The sequence below is a fragment of the Lycium ferocissimum genome, chromosome 7, assembly GCF_029784015.1.
Source record: "Lycium ferocissimum isolate CSIRO_LF1 chromosome 7, AGI_CSIRO_Lferr_CH_V1, whole genome shotgun sequence".
NCBI lineage: Eukaryota > Viridiplantae > Streptophyta > Magnoliopsida > Solanales > Solanaceae > Lycium > Lycium ferocissimum.
In genome coordinates this window covers 44,025,919-44,048,601 of record NC_081348.1, presented here as the reverse complement: position 1 = coordinate 44,048,601, position 22,683 = coordinate 44,025,919, and the positions used below count along the sequence as shown (strand labels likewise).

The 22,683-nt window shown below is 34.9% G+C and overlaps 1 protein-coding gene, 1 long non-coding RNA gene and 1 other non-coding gene across 3 annotated transcripts in view; all 3 read right to left on the bottom strand.

Annotated features, from left to right (window-relative positions):
- LOC132065266 (uncharacterized) overlaps positions 1-21,574 on the bottom strand; it is a 23,602-nt gene extending 2,028 nt beyond the window's left edge. Inside the window, exons 1-3 of the mRNA XM_059458572.1 lie at positions 21,169-21,574; positions 19,411-19,524; positions 19,235-19,305 (exon numbers count right to left, since the gene is read on the bottom strand). Of these exons, the coding sequence (XP_059314555.1) occupies positions 19,235-19,305; positions 19,411-19,524; positions 21,169-21,348 (365 nt within the window). The 5' untranslated portion in view covers positions 21,349-21,574. The remainder of the gene's footprint in view (positions 1-19,234; positions 19,306-19,410; positions 19,525-21,168) is intronic.
- LOC132065826 (U1 spliceosomal RNA) lies at positions 8,985-9,145 on the bottom strand. Its single transcript, XR_009416803.1, has one exon. It is a non-coding gene; the product is annotated as a U1 spliceosomal RNA (small nuclear RNA).
- Positions 20,468-21,162, bottom strand: LOC132065267 (uncharacterized). The gene is made up of 2 exons (XR_009416706.1): positions 21,014-21,162; positions 20,468-20,962 (listed from the first exon to the last, which is right to left on the bottom strand). It is a non-coding gene; the product is annotated as an uncharacterized LOC132065267 (long non-coding RNA).
- Positions 21,575-22,683: the final 1,109 nt, after the last annotated feature.

Below are 22,683 nucleotides of genomic sequence, written 5' to 3'. Positions count from 1 at the left end.
TGACTCGAACAAATACATTGATCCAAATATGCTCTTTGACCGATAGCATATGAATTAGCATTTTTACCATGCACACAACTAATCGATAAATCACATCGCGAGAAACGGGCGTGCTATTTTGCGATAACGACAACGAAAAAAAAAACATCCCCCCCCCTTTGCAAACCAGCGAAATGTAAACAAAGCAGACGACGAACCAAATAGAATAAATAAAAATGAGGGAAAGTTACCTTTGTTGGGTGCGGTGAAGTGGGTGTCGACGTCTCGGATTTATGCTCGAACTCGAAGAACCGTTAAAGTAACAAAAATTTCTGACCAACGAATAGAGTAATTGTTGACATTCCTTTTCGAATAAGGCTATCTTTGATGATTAAGATTTGTGTTTTTTGGGGGGATTTTATGGTTTTTTTTGATCTTTTTGTTGATTCGGGTCTCTTGATCATCAAAAATCCTCACAAAACGACTCGAAATAGCCCGCTTTATAGGGTTTTGATTCGGTTTTAAAAAAAGAGGAGCGTATGAGAGAGAGGCGTGGGGGACAGGCGAGGTGGAGGTGGCAGAGATGTGGGGAACAGGGGAAAGTGGCGAGGAGCGTGGGGGGAGCGGGTGAGTGGAGATGAGCGTGTGAGAGAGGAAAGAGGAGGAGCGGAGGAGAGAGAGTAGAGAGAGAGAGATGAGGGACGGCTGAAGATGAAAATGAAACCCTAGGGTTTCATTTTTGTTAAAAGGGGAGTTGGGCCGGACCGGGTCGGGTCGATGACGGGTATGGGCTGGACTATTGTTGGGCTGAAAGTGTGGGTTGAAAATGTGGGTTGGGTATTAAAATGTGGGTTGATTATTTGGGTAGGAGAATAATGTGTATTTGTATTTTGGGCCATTAATTTGGCTGGAAAATGTGGATTCTTCCTCCGCTATTTAATTATTCTTGGGCTTCTAATTTGATAAATAGTACAATATATGATATGTGAAGACAATTAACAATTAATATGTAGAAAATAAGGATTTATGCAAATGTTGTCTTGTGATTAATTTGACGGAATCCGAACCCGAAAATGAAACGATGACTAACCGTTTAAAATTTGTGATAAAGTAATGCTCTAGTGTTGAAAATGACAGGTAGCGATATTAATAGTAGTAGCAATAACAATAGTGAAAAATAAAGTATTTATCTCGTCGATTAAATTTAGAAACCGAGTAAATTAAATAAAGCAGGGACAAAATTGGGTGTCAACATAGGTCATGAAAATCACTTCAAACTCCAAGTTATTTCAAAGCAAGGTTTTCCTCCGAAAGGTGAAATAGTGAAGAAATCACAATTTCGAAGTTGTCATGTTGTTCTTCATGTTAAAATTGATATATTTGCTCTTGGTTTGGATTGAGATTGATGGAGGATTAATTGGAGAGGGTTTGAGGGTTTTCTAGGTCATGTATGGTGAGGAAAATGGAGAAAAAATGGTGAAGAGGGGTGTTTTATATAACTTAAAGTGAGCAGCCACCGACCTAGAGCACTGTTCCCGTAACAATTTATGTCCCTGGACGGAAATGCGAATATCTCTCTACTCCGATGTCTTATCGATGAACGGTAAAATAATCTGGAAACTAGACTCATAGAAATTCTATTTGGTAGGTGGATCACCCCATAACTCCAAATATATTGAGAGAAAATCTCTGAGACATCTGACCTAAATTTCACTGAAATTTACAAACTTAACTTGCGACGCTCTTTGTCGACTTTCGTATTACAACTCGTTTGACTTCCTAACTTAACAAGAGACCATTATACAATACAAATACTTAATATCATTACTTGCATAGCATGTGGAGCACTCCTAATCTCACTCAAAAGTACAAGTTATCGTATTCCCAACTTGCCGACTTTTGGCGAAACTCATGCTTCTTTGATTCATTCATCCTCCAAATCTTCCGCCACTTACTAATATAATTTATGGACTCTTGTAACCATTTATATTAATAAAATAAATCCCTTTTATCCTCAACATAATTTCTTTTGAATTTGCGTTGACTAACTCATGATGCGACTTTAACGTGCAAAAAAATCCGAGGTGTAACACGTCCCACCCGCCCCTCCACCGCTTCTGTGTTTTTTAACTTCTTTACATTTGTGAGAAGTAGCGTATTATTTAGCTTCATCTAAAGTCATGAATTTTCATACAGGACTAGTTCTAGGATGTTGCGCCTTAGTCATACCCCTAGTAGGAGGTTTAGGGGAAATACCAACTCCAGATTGAGATGTAGTCCGAGTTGGAGCTTCGATAATGGGACTAGTAGGTGTCTCATTTAATTATGATTCCTCTCTTTCTTCTTCTTCTAAATTTTCAAATTCATCAAACTATCTAAGGCTTCATTTTGTATTTCTAAATCTTCTGGAATAGGAGGAAACTGAGGGGAGAAAAAAATTAGTTTCATCAACATGAGTGAAATCATCCGTATTGTTTCTAATTTGTATTTTAGATTTACTAGAAGAACCACATTTTGATTTACCCTTACTACTACGGCTAAAAGGGTTAGGGATATCGACAGTTTTACCTATGACAGGGATCTTAATTTTTTTAGACATATTATCAAAGTATAATAAAATAAAATATGAAAATTAATTGAAAAAAAGACGCAAATAAAATGCAAGAATTAAATAAATTAAAGGATGGAACAAGCGTACCAAACGTCTGCGTAAAAGCAGACGTAACCGTAAACGTTGAAATTTGAAATTTTGTTACTTTAAGCTTGAAAGTTGCTCCAAAATTCAAATATTGCCCAATTCACCAAAATAATAATAATAATATTTCACCAAATATTAGAGAGAGAGATAATTGACGAATGATTTGTGTGAAAATGAATAAAAATGAAGAGGTGTTTATAGTTTAGAATTTGGATTAAAATGCAATTTATTAAACTTTGGGGGGTGATTTTTTTTTTTTTTTTTTGGGGAAGGTGACTCCAAAGTTCACATTTTTTGGGGAAGGGGACCCCAACATTCACATTCCAAATGGTCTGATCAACTTAAAGAAAAAAAAAATTCCGGCAGGTCAGGACCGGTCAGCCGGTCCGGTATCGGGCCTGACCGGGATTTTTCCGCCCTTCCGTCCCACTACCCTCCCCCCTACCCCCTCTGCCGGATCCCCCTAACTTGACCGGGACCGGGACGGTCTAGTACCGGATCGGGCCAGAGCCTGGATGGGATCGAGACTGACCCGGCCCCACTGACATCCTTAGGCATAACCAAAAGTATACCCCATAAGGTAGAACTTTTCCTTAAGACATAGACTTTGCCTTATAAGGTAAACTTTTAGTTATGCCTTAAGGAAAATTCCGCCTTATGGGGCATACTTTTAGTTATGTCTTATGGGGAACACTCTTAGTTAAGGCATAACTAAAAGAATGCCCATAAGGCGGAACTTTTCCTTGAGGCATAACTAAAAGTTTGCCTTGAAAAGTTTTTAAAAAAAAAAATATATGCCTCAAGGCAAAGTCTGCCGGAGGGGCAGAGCGAAATTCAAACTCTGCCTTGCGAATTTTTTTAAAATTATTGACTGAGCGGCGGTTCGAACCCAAACCCATGGGTTTTAGGCGAAGGACAAAACTTAAAGACCAGCAAGTTGAGGGGCAAAATTTAAAGACCACCCCAAAAGAAGGGCAATTCTGTGAATTGCCGTCTACATAAGTACCAATAATGTTTTGAAACCCATAAAGACTGATTGACCCCAAGTCTTTTTTTTTTGTTTTTGATTTTGACAAGAAGTATCATTTTCAGCCAAGGCGAATCCAGGATTTCAAGAGGATGGATTCACCATTGCTTTTAAGATAAGATATAGAATTTTATAGTGACATTAACTTGGCAAGCAAAAGTAAGTAAATTGTTTTATAATCACAACGACATCAAAGATATGCATAATTAAAGGCTGCTTTAGAATTTTAAAAAAAATGCAAAAAAGCAGCCAGTGGGTTTCGATCCCTCAACGTTGAGGATTTAGACTTGGCGTTTAACTAGTGCTCGACTCAATCTCAATTTACTATGGGTTCCTTCAGTTAATATTAAATTTATTTTAAAAATTATTTACATAATATACCGAGTTTAGTCTGAGGACAATGTGTTCACGTGACCCATTTTTCCAACCTAAATTCGCCACTGATTATTAGAGCAACATTACTTCTCTAAGCCATGGGCTTTCAAATTTTTACTTCTCTTCCACATTCGCCAATTTCATACTCAACTAACGAAAGGTACGTATAACCTCAATTATCACCAAAATTTGCCGCTTCAACAACCTACACACAACAACCATTAGCTTTTCTAAGCTATTGCGAGTAACTTCAAAGAGTAATGCACCACAAATTTAAGACCACTCTTTTTTTTTTTGATAACTTTTATATATAGCAAAAGCAACACCTAAAAAGGATAATTACAAGCTCATAAAAGAGCCAGGCGGAGACTGTCACTAAATCTAGTCAGCTGTCTCATTACAAGTTGCCTATTAGATCTATCAAATCCTCCAAAAATTCTGCTTACACAAAAGTAAAGCAGCCTAAGAAAACTCATCATAATTCAAGACTAAATTCAGCTGGGTATCTTTCACATCCATGTGATTTTATTGCTGCTTTATGTTATTTCAACAGTTTTGTGCCTACTCAAAGGTTGTTTGTTTCTTTTTATCTTTTCTGTTCTGCTAAATGTTGGTAGCTTATTTGGCACTAAAATATTTGAAAGCTTAATAGACTCCAGGTTAAGGAACAACGACTTATTTCACGTGGGAATCATTTCTATATTTTCTTTAACATTACTGTCAGATCAAACACTAAACTCTTGATTTTTATTTGGCAGGTTCGCTTTCTAGCTAGGTCATTCGTAGTGCCAGGAAATCATCTGGGGCGGCAGAGCCATAGATTTAGCTCATCATTAGATTTTCTTTTTGGCTTGCTCGCACTTTGATTATTTCACAGAGATGTCGGGAAATTTTTCCCACTGAAGTTATACAAATGAAAAGTTGAAATCCTAATGTTTCTTGTCATTGCTAAAATTAAAATCATGCTCTTCAAAATTTACATCTACTTATTTCTAAAGTTGCGGAATACCCTTCAATGAGTGGTACTTATTCCTACTCAATGTTTACACCAAACTGTGTATATTATTATAATTATGTGATTTAATAAGGTGAGGATGCATGCTAATTTACCATGATTAACTAGTAAAGGGATTTGTATAAATACATGTCATGCATCCATTGGCTTGATACAAACATCAATTGCAAGTAAATTTTACCGTGTACTATTTAGGAGCTGACAACGTTATATTAATCATTAATCAACCTAGAATGCACATTAAGTAACTAGCGTGATCAACTGGACTAAAAGATTTTTCTATCAAGCAGCGTCATCTCCTATATGTATATACTAATTATTTTGATTCCATCATATACTATTTACCTTTACTTATAGTGAATTTCTTTAGCAAAGTGGTGTCACGTGACACTTCTTTAATCAATGTATTTTTTCCAAGTATAAAATTTTATATTTATTTTATCCTTCGTTTGATTGTATATTTTTATTTTGATATAAGTAAAATGGATGTAATGAAACGAAATAAAACTAATGAAATTATGCTTTCCGTCAAAGTCCTTTCCCAAGTAATACAAACAATAATCGCAAACTGAGGAAAAGAAAAATGAATAATTTAATTCAATCAAAGAAAGTGGAAAAATGATTTCTTTTAGTAATATAAGGAATTTCTATCAAAAAGATGAGGAGCAAGTTAACTAGCAATAGAGAAGGGTTGTCAAGAAATTGAATTGAATGTGGTGTGCATATAATTTCATCTGTTTGTTTTCATTCAATCCGATGGAAGGGGCTTGGGTCAATGTCCACCTATTTAAATAATCCGTAAGTTATTCTACAACAAAACATATATAATTACACTTTTATAGAAACTAATCTAATGGGATAAATACAATAGAAATGTTAAAAATCATACGATAACAATCTAGATAAATGAGACTAATGTTTCATCTATTCTCTGAAATTCCTTATATTGTTAAAAAATCATAATTGTAATAATTGCTAAAAAAATCATAATGGTATTAAAAATCAATTCACACAGATATTATGATTACGCTCATAGAACTTCTCATTGTAGTAAAAAAAAAAAATTAATTAATTACCAGATGCGGTAGCGAAGCGGAGAGCCTTTGCCTCGGGGAGATAGGAATCTAAGGTCTACACTGCAATATTATTGATTCTATTTAAAAATAAACCAAAATACGTCAACTCTCAGAAGGCTATCTTTCACTTTGAGAGCTTGTTATGTTCAGCTGAAGAAAGCAAAGACAAAAGTGAAGCACTATCTCAGTATCTCCTCCCCCGAACGGCTCTTTGGCCTCCACGTCCAGAAGGACCGGGTATTCCAGACGTTGTGCAAGATGGAGATCAAATAAATTAGAGCGAAATCATAAAAAACATGTTCATTCATAAACTACAAGAAATTAAAAAAAAAAAAAAATAGATACCTTCCTCGTCGATCTCAGTAAAAAGCATGTACTTTGGCTCAAACTGTTTCCATTGATAAGATAGGCGAATCCTTGATTTGGAGGGAAGCGGCTCCCTAATGTTGGCTAGAACAGCTCTAGTGCCATTCCTAGCCTAATGAGTGATATCAACCTTGGACAAGTCTTACTGACACTTTGAGATAACTTCCAACATGTCAATGTCACTGGCATTCCAAATTCAATAAAATGGGGTCAGTTTGTCAAGCTCTCACTGGAACTTCCATTTTGTGAGTTCTGAACATGTGTATGTTCAATTTCAAGCACTTTACAATTCACCTTGGCAACAAGTGTTCTGCCGTGCTAATAAACAGGTTGAGGAGTCAAAGGAACAAAAAGACTCTCATCAGTATATTGCCATAAGAAATCCACTGGGGGAGCAACACCCCCCGGTAAGCAGCAGCCCCTGGTGGAGCAACCATTTGGTGACCAGCCACCAACACCCACCTGATGACCCGCCACTTGGTGACCTGCCACTTGATGACTAGCAAACCATATAGATGGAAAAGCATGGGGTGGTGGTTGCAACATCTTAGATGGAAAAGCATCCATCGGGGGTCGAGCGAGTAGTGAGATGTCCCGATAGAAGGTTTGCATCGCTATAAAACAAGTGAAAAGTATTAATAAAATCAACATTGGAAATAAACATTTTTTCTCAATAGCCAATACTAAGACCAGTTTTGACAAATAAAATAGCTTAAACTGAGACTATCTTTTACCCTCAGCAAGCAAATGCGACTTGACTTGTTCCAATTTCCCAATCATTTCAATGAGCAATGAGGTCCATATTTCTGAGTTGATCCAACATTTCATTCACTTTAACATTTAATTGCTCCATACTATCCAACTAAGAAAAGAAAAAACAACATTTCAGGAAAAAAGATAAATCATGAAAAATGAATAAAACAATTGACATAATTAACAGAATGATTTTTGCTAGACAGAGAGACTGGTGTGGCAAGCCTTTGTACAAACTAAAAAAAGCATGATATTATGAACGTAATTATGAAGAAATGGTAATTGACAAGACAGAGAAAATAGAGGAAAAGAAAGAAGACATAACAAAACACAGAAGAACTTTTGCATGGAGACATTTTACTTCCGTTTTCCCAAAAAGAAAGTCCGTTTGAACATCTTCAATTAGTTCCATGACAGATTTTAAAATAAGAGCACAAACAAACAAGAAAATATTATGATTGTTGTCAGATTAAAACCAAGCTTTGAACAAAACCCAAACAATATAAAACAAGGTGGCAAACCAATGAACTCAAGGAATTCAGAATTTTACAAAGTAAAGCTAGAGTTACTATTGAATGCAAGCACCAGAAGACTTCATTTTAACACTAAAAAGAGACACGATTAGCTTAAGCCATCACTAATATAATTAACCAAATCGGATCTCAATTTTATAACTCTCTTCCACATTTGCCAATTCATATTCAACTACTGAAAGGTATCCATAACATCTATAGTTTGCAGCTACAACAATCAAAACACGACCCCCAAGACACTATTAGCTTTATCACTAAGTAACCAAATCAGATTCAATTTTTAACTTCTCGTCCACATTCGCCATTTCATACTCAACTAACGAAAGGTATTTATAACCTTAATTGTCACTAGAACCTGCCGCTTCAACAACTTAAACACGACTCCGGAGACACTATTATCTTACGGCAACACTAATTAAGCATTTAAGATTTCAATGTTTTTTTTTTGTTACATATTCGCCAATTCACACTCAACTAACGAAAGGTATTTATAACCTCAATTATCACTAAAATCTTTTGCTTCAACAACCTAAACACAACCCCGAAAACACTATTAGCATAAACCATCACTAATTAACCGAATCAGATTTCAAATTTATACTTCTCTTCCACATTCGTCAATACATGCTCAACTAACGAAAGGTACTTATAACCTCAATTTTCACTAAAAGCTGCCGCTTCAAAGAACCTAAACACGACCCCGGAGACACTATAAGCTTATACCATCTCTAATTAACCAAATCGGATTTCAACTTTTTACTTCTCTTCCACATTCCTCAATTCATATTCGACTAACGCAAGGTACTTCTAACCTCAATATCATTAAAATCTTTCGATTTAAAAATCTAATTGTGACCCCGGAAACATTATTAGCTTAAGCCATCACGAATTAACCATCCTTGTACTAATATTTAGGACCAAATTGATTTGGCCAAGCTAGCCAAGATTTCCATAATGAAATTTTTAATTCTAACAACTATAAACCCTCGGGTATAGCTTTGATATCTGACTTCCAACAAGTCTTCAATGACTAACGGAAAAAAAATCTTGCAAATAATCGCACCAAATCTGAACAATATACTATATCCCCTGCTTTCATCCTTTCCAAGGCTCTGACCTTGGTAAACCCACCTATAATGTTTTTTGCTTTCTTTCATTTTATTAGGGTCCACAAGAACTAAGGACCCCACTGCCAACAAATTACGACGTAGGCTCCGCTACTTGGGCCGACCTTAGGTGGGAGCCCCTCCAAAGTAAAATGGAAGTCACTAATCTAAGCCATGGGCTTTCATGATCACTCATTTACCCTGTCTAGTTAAGTACCAACAATGTTTTGAAACCCATAAAGACTGATTGACCCTAAGTCTCTTTTCTTTCTTTTTTTGGTTTTCGACAAGAAGTATCATTATCAGAGCAACATTACTTGTCTAAGCCATGGGCTTTCAACTTTTTGCTTCTCTTCCACATTCGCCAATTTCATACTCAACTAACGAAAGGTACGTATAACCTCAATTACCACTAAAATTTGCCACTTCAACAACATACACACGACCACTATTAGTTTTTTTTTTTTTGATAACTTGTATATATAGCAAAAGCAACTCTTGAAAAGGATAATTACAAGCTCATAAAAGAGCCAGGCAGAGACTGTCACTAAATCTAGTCAGCTATCTCATTACAAGTTGCCAATTAGATCTATCAAATCCCCCAAAAATTTTGCTTACATAAAAATAAAGCAGCCTAAGAAAAATCATCCTAATTCAAGACTAAATTCAGCTGGGTAGCTTTCACATCCATGTGATTTTATTGCTGCTTTATGTTATTTCAACAGTTTTGAGCCTACTCAATGGTTGTTTGTTTCTTTTTATTTTTTCTATTCTGCTAAATGTTGGTAGCTTATCTGGCACTAAAATATTTGAAAGGTTAATAGACTCCAGGTTAAGGAACAAGGACTTATTTCACGTGGGAATCAATTCTCCATTTTCTTTAACATTACTGTCAGATCAAAGACTAAAGTCTTGATTTTTATTTGGCAGTTTCGCTTTCTAGCTAGGTCACTCACAGTGCCAAGAAATCATCTAGGGCAACAAAGCCATAGATTTATCTCATCATTAGATTTTCTTTTTGGCTTGCTCGCACTTTGATTATTTAACCGAGATGTCGAGTAATTCTGCCCACCAAAGTTATACAGATGAAAAGTTGAAATCCCAATGTTTCTTGTCTCTGCTAAAATTAAAATCATCCTCTTCAAAATTTACACCTGCTTATTTCTAAAGTTGCGGAATACCCTTCAACGAGTGTTACTTATTCCTACTCAATGTTTACACCAAACCGTGTAGATTATTATAGTTAAGTGATTTAATAAGGTGAGGATGCATGCTAATTTATCATGGTTAACTAGTAAAGGGATCTGTATAAATACATGTCATGCATATATTGGCTTGATACAAACATCGATTGCAAGTAAATTTTACCGTGTACTACTTAGGAGTTGACAACGTTATATTAATCATTAATCAACCTAGAATGCACATTAAGTAACTAGCGTGATCAACTAGACTAAAAGATTTTTCTATCAAGCGGCGTCATCTTCTATATGTATATACTAATTATTTTGATTCCATCATATACTATTTACCTTTACTTATAGTGAATTTCTTTAGCAAAGTGGTGTCACGTGACACTTCTTTCATCAATGTATTTGTTCCAAGTATAAAATTTTATATTTATTTTATCCTTCGTTTGATTGTATATTTTTATTTTGATATAAGTAAAATGGATGTAATGAAACGAAATAAAACTAATGAAATTATGCTTCTGTCAAAGTCTTTTCCCAAGTAATACAAACAATAATCGCAAACTGAGGAAAAGAAAAATGAATAATTTAATTCAATCAAAGAAAGTGGAAAAATGATTTCTTTTAGTAATATAAGGAATTTCTATCAAAAAGATGAGGAGCAAGTTAACTAGCAATAGAGAAGGGTTGTCAAGAAATTGAATTGAATGTGGTGTGCATATAGTTTCATCTGTTTGTTTTCATTCAATCCGATGGAAGGGGCTTGGGTCAATGTCCACCTATTTAAATAATCCATAAATTATTCTACTACAAAACATATATAATTACACTTTTATAGAAACTAATCTAATGGGATAAATACAATAGAAATGTTAAAAATCATACGATAACAATCTAGATAAATGAGACTAATGTTTCATCTATTCTATAGAAATTCCTTATATTGTTAAAAAATCATAATTGTAATAATTGCTAAAAAAATCATAATGGTATTAAAAATCAATTCACACAGATATTATGATTACGCTCATAGAACTTCTCATTGTAGTAAAAAAAAATATTAATTACCGGATGCAATAGCGACGAGCAGAGGCGCTGCCTCAAGGAGATAGGAATCTAAGGTCTACACTACAATATTATTGATTCTATTTAAAAATAAACCAAAATACGTCAACTCTCAGAAGGCTATCTTTCACTTTGAGAGTTTGTTATATTTAGCAGAAGAAAGCAGCACAAAAGTGAAGCACTATCTCAGTATCTCCTTCCCCGAACAGCTCTATACATCAACTCTCAGAAGGCTATCTTTCACTTTGAGAGCTTGTTATATTTAGCAGAAGAAAGCAGCACAAAAGTGAAGCACTATCTCAGTATCTCCTTCCCCGAACAGCTCTTTGGCCTCCACGTCCAGAAGGACTGGGTATTCCAGACCCTGTGCAAGATGGAGATCAAATAAATTAGAGCGAAATCATAAAAAACATGTTTTTTTTTTTAAGGAACAACGATAAAAATTCCATTCAAAAATATATTAAACACTTACAACTAAGAATACTGCCACAAAAAGTTGATTCACCATGTAAAGTAGAGTTAAGAAACAAAGATCAAAATCTCATTCAAAAATATATTAAAAACTTACAACCACCGACCCCCAACATCAACAGACACCCACCCAGAACAACCACTCACACGAACATCATCAGCCACATCCTTGAGCACATGCAACAACCAATGCCAAACAATTCGTGGCAAAGGTGGCAATAGTATTTGCGACTTTGGCACATGTAGAAACATGTTCCGCCACCTCGTGAATGGTTGTCGAGTTCGCCTGGGTTCCCCCACTCATATATGAGAAAAGCTGAGCTTGAAAACGCAGCATAGAGAGGTTGCCTTTGTAAGTGTGTTGTACCAGCTGTTTGGAGTTCTGGACATATTCAGGGTCCCTGGTTTTGAGCTTTTCCACCTTTGCAAAGAGGCATTCATTTCCACCGGAAAATAACAAGTATCCGGTAAGGGAACAGACCTTACAACCATCAAATGCTGCCGGAGCTAGTTGAGAAGGAGCAGATGTGCTTACCGGAGCTAGCGGAGAAGGAGCAGATGAGCTTAAGGTTGCCGGAGCAGATGAGCTTAGGGTTGTCGCCGATCAAGAAGCCATTTTGGATTTTTGGGAGGGTCTTTTAAGATTTTAGAGGGTTCTGGAAATAAAAAACATGTTCATTCATAAACTACAAGATTTTTTTTTTAAACAATAGATACCTTCCTCGTCAATCTCAATAAAAAGCATGTACTTCGGCCCAAACTGTTTCCATTGATAAGATAGGCGAATCCTGGATTTTGGGGGGAAAGGGCTCCCCAATATTGGCCAGAACAACGCTAATGCCATTCCTAGCCTAGTGAGTGATATCAATCCTGGACAAGTCTTACTAATATTTTGAGATAACTTCCAGCATGTTAATGTCACTGGGATTCCAGCTTCAATAAAATGGGGTCAGTTTGTCAAGCTCTCACGGGAACTTCCATTCTGTGAGTTCTGAACATGTGTATGTTCAATTTCAAGCACTTTATGATTCACCTTGACAACAATTGTTCTGCTGTGCCAATAAACAGGTTGAGGAGTCAAAGGAACAAAAAGACTCTCATCAGTATATTGCCATAAGAACTCCACTGGGGGAGCGAACCCCCGTGTGCTTGGCCACGAGCCCCCCGCGGAGCAACCATTTGGTGACCGACCACCAACACCCACACGATGACCCGCCACTTGGTGACCTGCCACTTGATGACTAGCAAACCATATAGATGGAAAAGCATGGGGTGGTGGTTGCAACATCTTAGATGGAAAAGCATCCATCGGGGGTCGAGCAGGTAGTGAAGATGTCCCAGTAGTGGTTTGCATCGCTATAAAACAAGTGAAAAGTATTAATAAAATCAACATTGGAAATTAACATTTTTTCTCAATAGCCAATACTAAGACCAGTTTTGACAAATAAAATAGCTTAAACTGAGACTATCTTTTACCCTCAGCAAGCAAATGGGACTTGACTTGTTCCAATTTCCCAATCATTTCAATGAGCAATGAGGTCCATATTTCTGAGTTGGCCAAGTCTCCTTTGTCTGAGTTGATCCAACATTTCATTCACTTTAACATTTAATTGCTCCATACTATCCAACTAAGAAAAGAAAAACAACATTTCAGGAAAAAAGATAAATCATGAAAAACGAATAAAACAATTGGCATGATTAACAGAATGATTTTAGCTAGACAGAGAGACTGATGTGGCAAGCCTTTGTACAAACTAAAAAAAGCATGATATTATGAACGTAATTCTGAGGAAATGGCGATTGACAAGACAGAGAAAATAGAGGAAAAGATAGAAGACATAACAAAACACAGAAGAACTTTTGCATGGAGACATTTTACTTCCGTTTTCCCAAAAAGAAAGTCCGTTTGAACATCTTCAATTAGTTCCATGACGATTTTAAAATAAGAGCACAAACAAACAAGAAAATATGATGATTGTTGTCAGATTAAAACCAAGCTTTGAACAAAACCCAAACAATATAAAACAAGGTGGCAAACCAATGAACTCAAGGAATTCAGAATTTTACAAAGTAAAGCTAGAGTTACTATGGAATGCAACCACCAGAAGACTTCATTTTAACACTAAAAAGAGACACGATTAGCTTAAGCCATCACTAATATAATTAACCAAATCGGATCTCAATTTTATAACTCTCTTCCACATTTGCCAATTCATATTCAACTACTGAAAGGTATCCATAACATCTATAGTTTGCAGCTACAACAATCAAAACACGACCCCCAAGACACTATTAGCTTTATCACTAAGTAACCAAATCATATTCAATTTTTTACTTCTCGTCCACATTCGCCATTTCATACTCAACTAACGAAAGGTATTTATAACCTTAATTATCGCTAGAACCTTCCGCTTCAACAGCTTAAACACGACTCCGGAGACACAATTATCTTACGGCAGCACTAATTAAGCATTTAAGATTTCAATGTTTTCTTTTGTTACATATTCGCCAATTCACACTCAACTAACGAAAGGTATTTATAACCCCAATTATCACTAAAATCTTTTGATTCAACAACCTAAACACAACCCCGAAAACACTATTAGCATAAACCATCACTAATTAACCGAATCAGATTTCAAATTTATACTTCTCTTCCACATTCGTCAATACATGCTCAACTAACGAAAGGTACTTATAACCTCAATTTTCACTAAAAGCTGCCGCTTCAAAGAACCTAAACATGACCCCGGAGACACTATAAGCTTATACCATCTCTAATTAACCAAATCGGATTTCAACTTTTTATTTCTCTTCCACATTCCTCAATTCATATTCGACTAACGCAAGGTACTTCTAACCTCAATATCATTAAAATCTTTTGATTAAAAAACCTAAACGCGACCCCGGAGACATTATTAGCTTAAGACATCACGAATTAACCAAATCATATTTCAATTTTTTCTTCTCTTTCATATTCCCAATTGGTACTCAACTAAACAAAGGTATTTGTAACCTCAAATATCTCTAAAATATGCCACTTCAGCAACCTAGCACGACCCCAAAGACAGTTGTAGCTTAAGCCATCACTAATTGACCAAATCAGATTTCAATGTTTTTCTATCTTCCATATATGCCAATTCATACTCATCTAACGAAAGGTACTTATAACCTCGATTATCACTAAAATCTGCCGTTTCAACAACCTAAACACAACCCGGAGAAACTATTAGCTTAAGCCAACATTAATTGACCAAATCAGATTTCAATTTTTACTTTTATTCCACATTTGCCAGTTCATATTCGACTAACGAAAGGTACTCATAACCTCAATTATCAGTAAAATTCGCCGCTTCAACAACCTAAACACAGCCACAGAGACACTATTAGCTTAAGCCATCACTAATTAACCAAATCAGATTTCAATTTCTTATTTTTTTAGACATTCGCCAATTCATACTCAACTAACTAAAGGTACTTATAGCCTCAATTATCACTAAAATCTACCGCTCCAGCAACCTAAACACGGCCTTGGAGACACTATTAGCTTAAGCCATCATTAATTAATCAAATCATATTTCAATGTTTTCTTTTGTTCCATATTCGCCAATTCATACTCAAATAACGGATGGTACTTATTATAACTAAATTTGTCGCTTCAGCAACCTAAACACGACCCCGGAGGCGCTATTAGCTTAGGCCATCACTAATTAATTAAATAAGATCTCAATTTTGACTTCTCTTCCACATTCGCCAATTCATACTAAACCAACGAAAGGTAATTATAACCTCAATTGTCACTAAAATCTGACACTTCACAACCTAAACACAACCCCGGAGACACTATTAGCTTAAGCAATCACTAATTAACCAAATCATATTTCAATTTTTTACTTCTCTTCCACATTTGCCAATTCGACTAACGAAAGGTACTTATAACCTCAATTTTCACTAAAATTTGTCGCTTCAACAAACCTGAACACGACATCGGAGACACTATTAGCTTAAGCCATCACTAATTAACCAAATCAGATTTCAATTTTCTACTTCTCTTCCACATTCAACAATTACATATTCGACAAATGAAAGGTACCTATAACCTCAATTATCATTAAAATATGTCGATTCACCAACCTACACACAACCCCGGAGACACTATTACCCTACACCGTCACTAGTTAACCAAATCATATTTCAATTTTTTCTTCTCTTCCACATTCGCCAATTCATTTATAGTCAACTAGCAAAAGGTACTTATAACATCAATTATCACCAAAATCTGCAGCTTCAGCAACCTAAATACTGCCCAAAGACACTATTAGTTTAAGCCATCACTAATTAACCAAATCAGATTTCAATCTTTTATTCTCTTCCAAATTCGCCAATTCATACTCAAATAACGAAAAGTACTAAACTTTGCCGTTTCAAAGACCCTAAACACGCCTCGGAGACAATTGCAGCTTAAACCATCACCAATTAACCAAATCAGATTTCAATGTTTTCTTTTGTTCCATATTCACCAATTCATACTTAACTAACGAAAGGTGCTTATAACCTCAATTATAACTAAAATTTGCCGCTTCAACAACCTAAACACAACCCCGGAGACACTATTAGCTTACGCCATCACTAAATAACCAAATTAGATTTCAATTTTTACTTATGTTCCATATTCATGAATTCATACTCAACTAATGAAAGGTATTTATAAACTCAATTATCACTATAATAGGCCGCTTCAGCAACCTAAACACGTCCCTGGAGATTCTATTAGCTTAAGCCATCACTAATTAGCCAAATCATACAATTTTTTCCTCTCTTCCACATTCGCCAATTCATACTCAACTAGCAAAAGGTACTTATAACCTCAATTTATCACTAAAATGTGCCGCTTTAGCAACTTAAACACGGCCCCGGAGACACTATTTGTTTAGGCCATCATTAATTAACCAAATCAAAGTTCAATTTTTTCTTCTCTTCAAAATTCGCCAATCCATGCTCAAAATTACGGAAAGTACTTATCCTCAATTATCACAAAAATTTGCCGCTTCAAAGAACCTAAACACGGTCCTGGAGACACTGTTAGCTGAAGCTATCACTAATTAACCTAATCAAATTTCAATGTTTTGTTTTCTTCCATATTCGCCAATTCATACTCAAATAACGAAAGGTACTTCCAACCTCAATTATCACTAAAATCTACCGCTTCAGCAAGCTAAAACGATCCTAGAGACACCAGCAGCTTAAGCCATCATTAATTAACCAAATCAGATTTCAATTTTTTCTTCTCTTCCACATTTGTCAATTCATAATAAACTAACAGAAAGTACTTATAACCTCACTTACCACAAAAATCTACAGCTTCAGCAACCTAAATATGGCCGACACTATTAGCTTAAGCCACCGCTATTTAAACAAATCATATTTCAATTTTTCCTCTAAACAAAGTATGAGAAACTAATAAAAACCTCTGATTTTTTGTATTTATCTTCTAATCCTTGAAAAAGAAAACTAAGCAAATAGTATTACATTATACAGTAGATTGTGTTTCTATAATAACTGTAGTTCCATTGTACAAGTTGGTCAACTGTAAGCTTTTATTTGATTTTTTCATATAAAGAAAATGAAGAATGACTCCCCAGTCTAAATACATAATTGCAGTGATAGGAGCATTTTTCCTACCCTTTTCTTCTCTTTGGGCTCAGTATGAAATCATCATCATCATCATCATCATCATCATCGCTATCACTTTTTAATCGTTTCTTCGCCTTTACATCACCGTTCTTTGATACTTGCTGTTGCTTTTTTGAACTCTCGGCTTTGCTTATGAATGGTCGTGGAGGAGGAGATTTAATAGGAGTCCCCATGCGAATTTGCTTTTGCTTTCTCTGCTTTTTCTCGAATGCCTTCTTTGATCTCTCGGGTGACAATAGGCCATGCTCCATCAACCTGCATTTGCATGCCTCAAGTCTTATTTCATCATTTTCAACTAAATTTGTAAACCGGAAGGAACAAAAGATGAAAAGAACACTAAACATAGTGCTTAGAGTAAGCAGCTAAACAACCTATGCTTCTTGTAAGAAAATAAGAAATGCATAATTTTCCTCATTCTTGAGAAAATATCATTTTCTCCCCGACAGCGCAAGAAGCATTTGACATATGTTCTTTGAGCAATTCCTCATAAAGATCTGTTATAACTACCTTACTATTCCAACAGAGTATCGTGTGATCAAAGGAGTCAAACACACAATATTATAAAGTGAGCACTTGGATATTAGAATGGATTAAAATTTGAAATGTAAGCCTCGGAAAACGAGGCAAATGTCGTATTTGAAAACTTAAGCAAGAAAATGTTCATGAGGCATGCCAAGAATATTTTGGCCAAGCATGATTTTTAACTTTGTGTAGCCAAGACTTCCATTTTTCTTCTTTGAGGATTGCATGAAACCAGATATATGTTGGACCTATGAAATTAAATCCTAACAACTAAAAGCCCTTGTGCATAGCCTTGATCTCTGTCTACTGACAAATCCAGAACAGGAGAAAAAGAAAATCCTAAAAAAGGGTCGCTCAAAATCTGAATACACTGTCCATGCTTTCTTCTTTCCTAGGACCTGCCTTTATTTTTTTTTTTTTTTTGAAACTGGTAACGAGGACCTGCCTTTATTAAGCCACCACAAATGGTTTGAAACCCGTGAAGATTGGTGTTAACCACAAGTGTTTTGTTTCTAATTTTTTTAATAAATCAAAAATTCATCAATAGAGCATCACGCTTTTCTTGAGCCGAGGGTCTATCTGAAACAACCTCTCTACCCCAAAAAGGTAGGGGCAAGGTATGGGTACACCCCACTCTCCCCAGACCCCACTTGTGGGATCACACTGGGTATGTTGTTGCTGTTGTTATCAACAGAGCGTCAAGATGGTGTCGATGGTACAATTTACTCAAATAGAGCGTCAAGATGGCATTGATGGTACAAATGTATCACAATGAAAAAGAGTTTAAACCCTGTATAATCAAGAAAATTGTCCCTGCAAACTGGAATCTCTTCTTTACGTCAAAAATACAAAGAAACAAAACAGAAATTTTAACAATGGACCATAAGGTTATTCGTTTCCTTTAAAGATCACCGTATTTCTTTTTTCATAAGGGCACAAGATAACAAATTAACCGTCAGAGAATTAACAATATTGAGAAAAGAAGACACAAGCAACCACACTCCTAGTTCACATTCAGGACTGCAAAGATCTTCAACGGTGTTGGGCAAAAACTCAGGATAGTTCTTGCAGAGGTAACACCACAAAATAATGTACATAAAGCCAGATGCAATTTATCAGTTCTGTTTTCCTAGCTGAGAATTCCCTCCACCCCATCCCCCACCCAAGGAATAGTAAGTCTCTTTTTTAACAAATCCCTTCAGAAATAGCAAGTTAAACTAGGAATATTGACAAACCTAGTATGCCCAATTATTTATGTACAATTTCATTTTCTACATAACTTATAGACATATATGAGGTCCCTAGACAAGTTTTTGCTCCTTTTACAAGTAAAATATCCAGAGACAAACGTCAAGAGAACTCACCAGAACTCAGCCATTTCACTTGAAGGTATCTGTTTTGACAACGATTCATAGAATAACCTCAATGGTTCTCGCTGTTAAAGAGAATACACAATATTAAAAGAGTGGACCAGTCATTCCGGATTTCCATTCAAGTTAATCATTAACAGATCATGAAAAGAAAATAAGGTGTGTATTACCTCTTCAGGAACATCAAACTTCTGGCCAGCCAAGGAATAAACTTTCTTCACTCTAGTTTTGGTTTGCGTTTTTGTGACGGTCTTGGATGAACTTGAGGTTGTTTTTCCTTTCACCTTTACTTGGACAATAAGGTTTCAAAGAACTAATCAAGGCCATAACCATCAAAGTAGAATAAGCTTCTGCCATCAATTTCTATACAACTAAGTAATTGTAAGAATAGGTGGGGTTGAATGAGAAAACTCAAAGAAACAGACTGAGATATGGATCTCACTGTTATGTTCTCGATTATCAGTTAAAGCATAATTGGTGTTAAGAAACCACTTAAATTCATGGCTCATTAACATAATACTGCTACTAAGTCAGACATGCATCTTAATTTAACCCTATTCACACGAGATATAATATCAATTCAACATGAAGAACAAATTAACAAGGAATCTCACACACCCCTATCAAAATAATAAAAAACCCATACAACAAAGAAAGGAAAAGATGAATCTTTTTAACCATTTCAGAATATGAAAAATCTGACGAACAAGAAAAGTAATGATCTTTTCAAATGAGTACCTCAGTATTAGAGACAACAAAGAGGGCCAAAAGGGAAATCTTCTAACTACTTGTAATGAAAGCAAAGAATTCTAGCATATCAATATTTGAAGCATAAGAAAAAGCAATGATCTTTTTTGCAGATGTTACCTCAAATTTTCAAGTATGTGAAATTTTGAACCATAAAAAGATGATCTTTTGGCAGATGTTACCTCAATCTTTTACCAATAGACAAATTATCTACCAATATTAGATCGAACTGGATCTCGAATAGGAAGAATTTATACAGAACATTCATATTACCATCAACACTAGTTTAAGATTGGTAGGTAATTGATTTATAGTAATAAACCAATGATCTTTTGCAGATGGGAACCTCAATTTTCAAGAATATCAAAATTTGAGCATAAAAGGATGATCTTTTACCTCAAATATTCGAGAATATCAAAATATGAAGCATAAAACCATAATCTTTCTGCAGATGTTACCTCAATGTTTTACATATACACAAATTATTACCAATATTAGAACTAAATGGATCTCAAATGGAACAAAATTTATCAAAAAGCAAGGATCCTTTGCAGATGGGTACCTCAATTTTTCAAGAATATCAAAATTTGAGTATAAAAGGATGATCTTTGAACTCAAATTTTCAAGAATATCTGAATTTGAGCATAAAAAGATGATCACTTACCTCAATCTTTTACCAACAGACAGATTATTTACCAATATTAGAACTAAATGGATCTCAAATAGAACAGAACTTATCAAAAAGCAATGATCTTTTGCAGATGGGTACCTGAATTTTTCAAGAATATCAAAATTTGAGCATAAAACTATGATCTTTTACCTCAATTTTTTACTAACAGTTAAATTACTTACCAATATTAGAACAAATGGATCTCAAATAGAACAAAATTTATCAAAAAGCAAGGATCTTTTGCAGATGGGCACCTCAATTTTTCAAGAATATCAAAATTTGAGCATAAAAAGATGATCTTTGACCTCAAATTTTCAAGAATATCAAAATCGAGCATAGAAAGATGATCATTTTACCTCAATTTTTCAAGAATATCACAATTTGAGCATAAAAAGATGATCTTTTACCTCAATCTTTTACCAACAGATAAATTATTTACCAATATTAGAACTAGATGGATCTCAAATGGATCAAAATTATCAAAAAGCAAGAATCTTTTGCAGATAAGTACCTCAGTTTTAGAGATATTAATGGCAGATTTACCCTTTGAATCACCAGATTGCTTTGATGAGATCTGAATAACCCTTTTCTTGATAACAGATGAATCAAATTTGAGTTTTGAAGATGAACCAACTTGGTTATTACTATTAGGTTTCACTTTCACTACATTAGATTTGGTCTCAGTAGCCATATTTAATTTGGTCAGCACAAAATTTTCTTGGTATTGATATGATAAAATCCTTATCTTTGCTGTTCTTTTCTCAATTGTTCATTGATATCATCTAATCTATCTCTGTAAAAAGTTGTGTGTGTGTGTGTGTGTGTGTGAAATTGCTAAAAATAGATTTTAACAGTGAGATAAAGAAAGTGAAATGAGAAATTGGTGATTTTGGTGGGTAACCAACTGTTACTGCATATATTTCATGCTAGATTTTTAACTACTTTTAGGCATGTGATGTGACTAATGGAATAAAAACTAAAAGGACTATAATCAAAATTCCAAGTATGAGACAGTTAATATTTCCACTTTTTATATTTTAATACTAGTTAAAATGACCAAGATCCTTTATAGAAATATGCTTCTCATTTGAGTAAAGCCATAGCAATTTTAGAATAATGCGATTTAAAATTTTCTCACAACATATAGTTGTTCAATGACTAAATTTAAGATTTTTTTTTCTAAATAAGATACTATTAATTTAAAATTAAGACTAACTTTTATATAGATATTATAAGACTATCATCAATTTGTACGTGAAATGTTTGGTGCTTTCCCCTTCTGCTCCTCTTTGAACTAAGAAAGAAGAACTGAATCTTGATCCGTTGCTTAAAATTCATTGAGTTGGGGAGCAAATCCATCACTGAAAGAGAAAAGAAAAGCAAGGAAGGTTTGTAAAATATAGAAAGTAATTAGATATGTTAACATGACTTGAGTAATTTTTTAAGTCAATTTCTTAGCACGACCTCGTATGTTCTCGTTTTTTTTTTTTTTTTTGAAATGTGGTACACGACCTCTTTTTACCGAAAGGACCTCTAGAATATAATTTGTATTCTATATTATGTTGATGTTGCTAGTAAGTTGTGGTTCGTGAATCTTTTTTAGCTAAATTGAATTAAGTTAAAATATTGGATAGTTAAAGTAATAAAAATATCAGAAATTATAAATTAAATAATCCTTTTTGGACATGATAAATCAATCATCAATTTCCTAGAGAGATAGTATTATTTTACACTTTGGGATAAGATAAAATGTCAAAGTGCATCTGTCAGTTGTTGGATCTTAAATATCATGCACTGAAAAAATTGACTTTCACAGAATTCATGGTAAGTTTTTTCAGTGATACGACGACGTTCGAGTTGCTTTAAAAGGGGCAATGGTACTATTTCTAGATTTCTGGAAATTTCCAACTTCACCCCTAAACTTTCTCTAAGGTTATATACACATTAAAAGTTGTTGAATGTCAAGTTGCTAGGGCAAACTGATTTAATAATTGCATCCTTTTGGGGTGTGTGTGTGGGGTCCTAA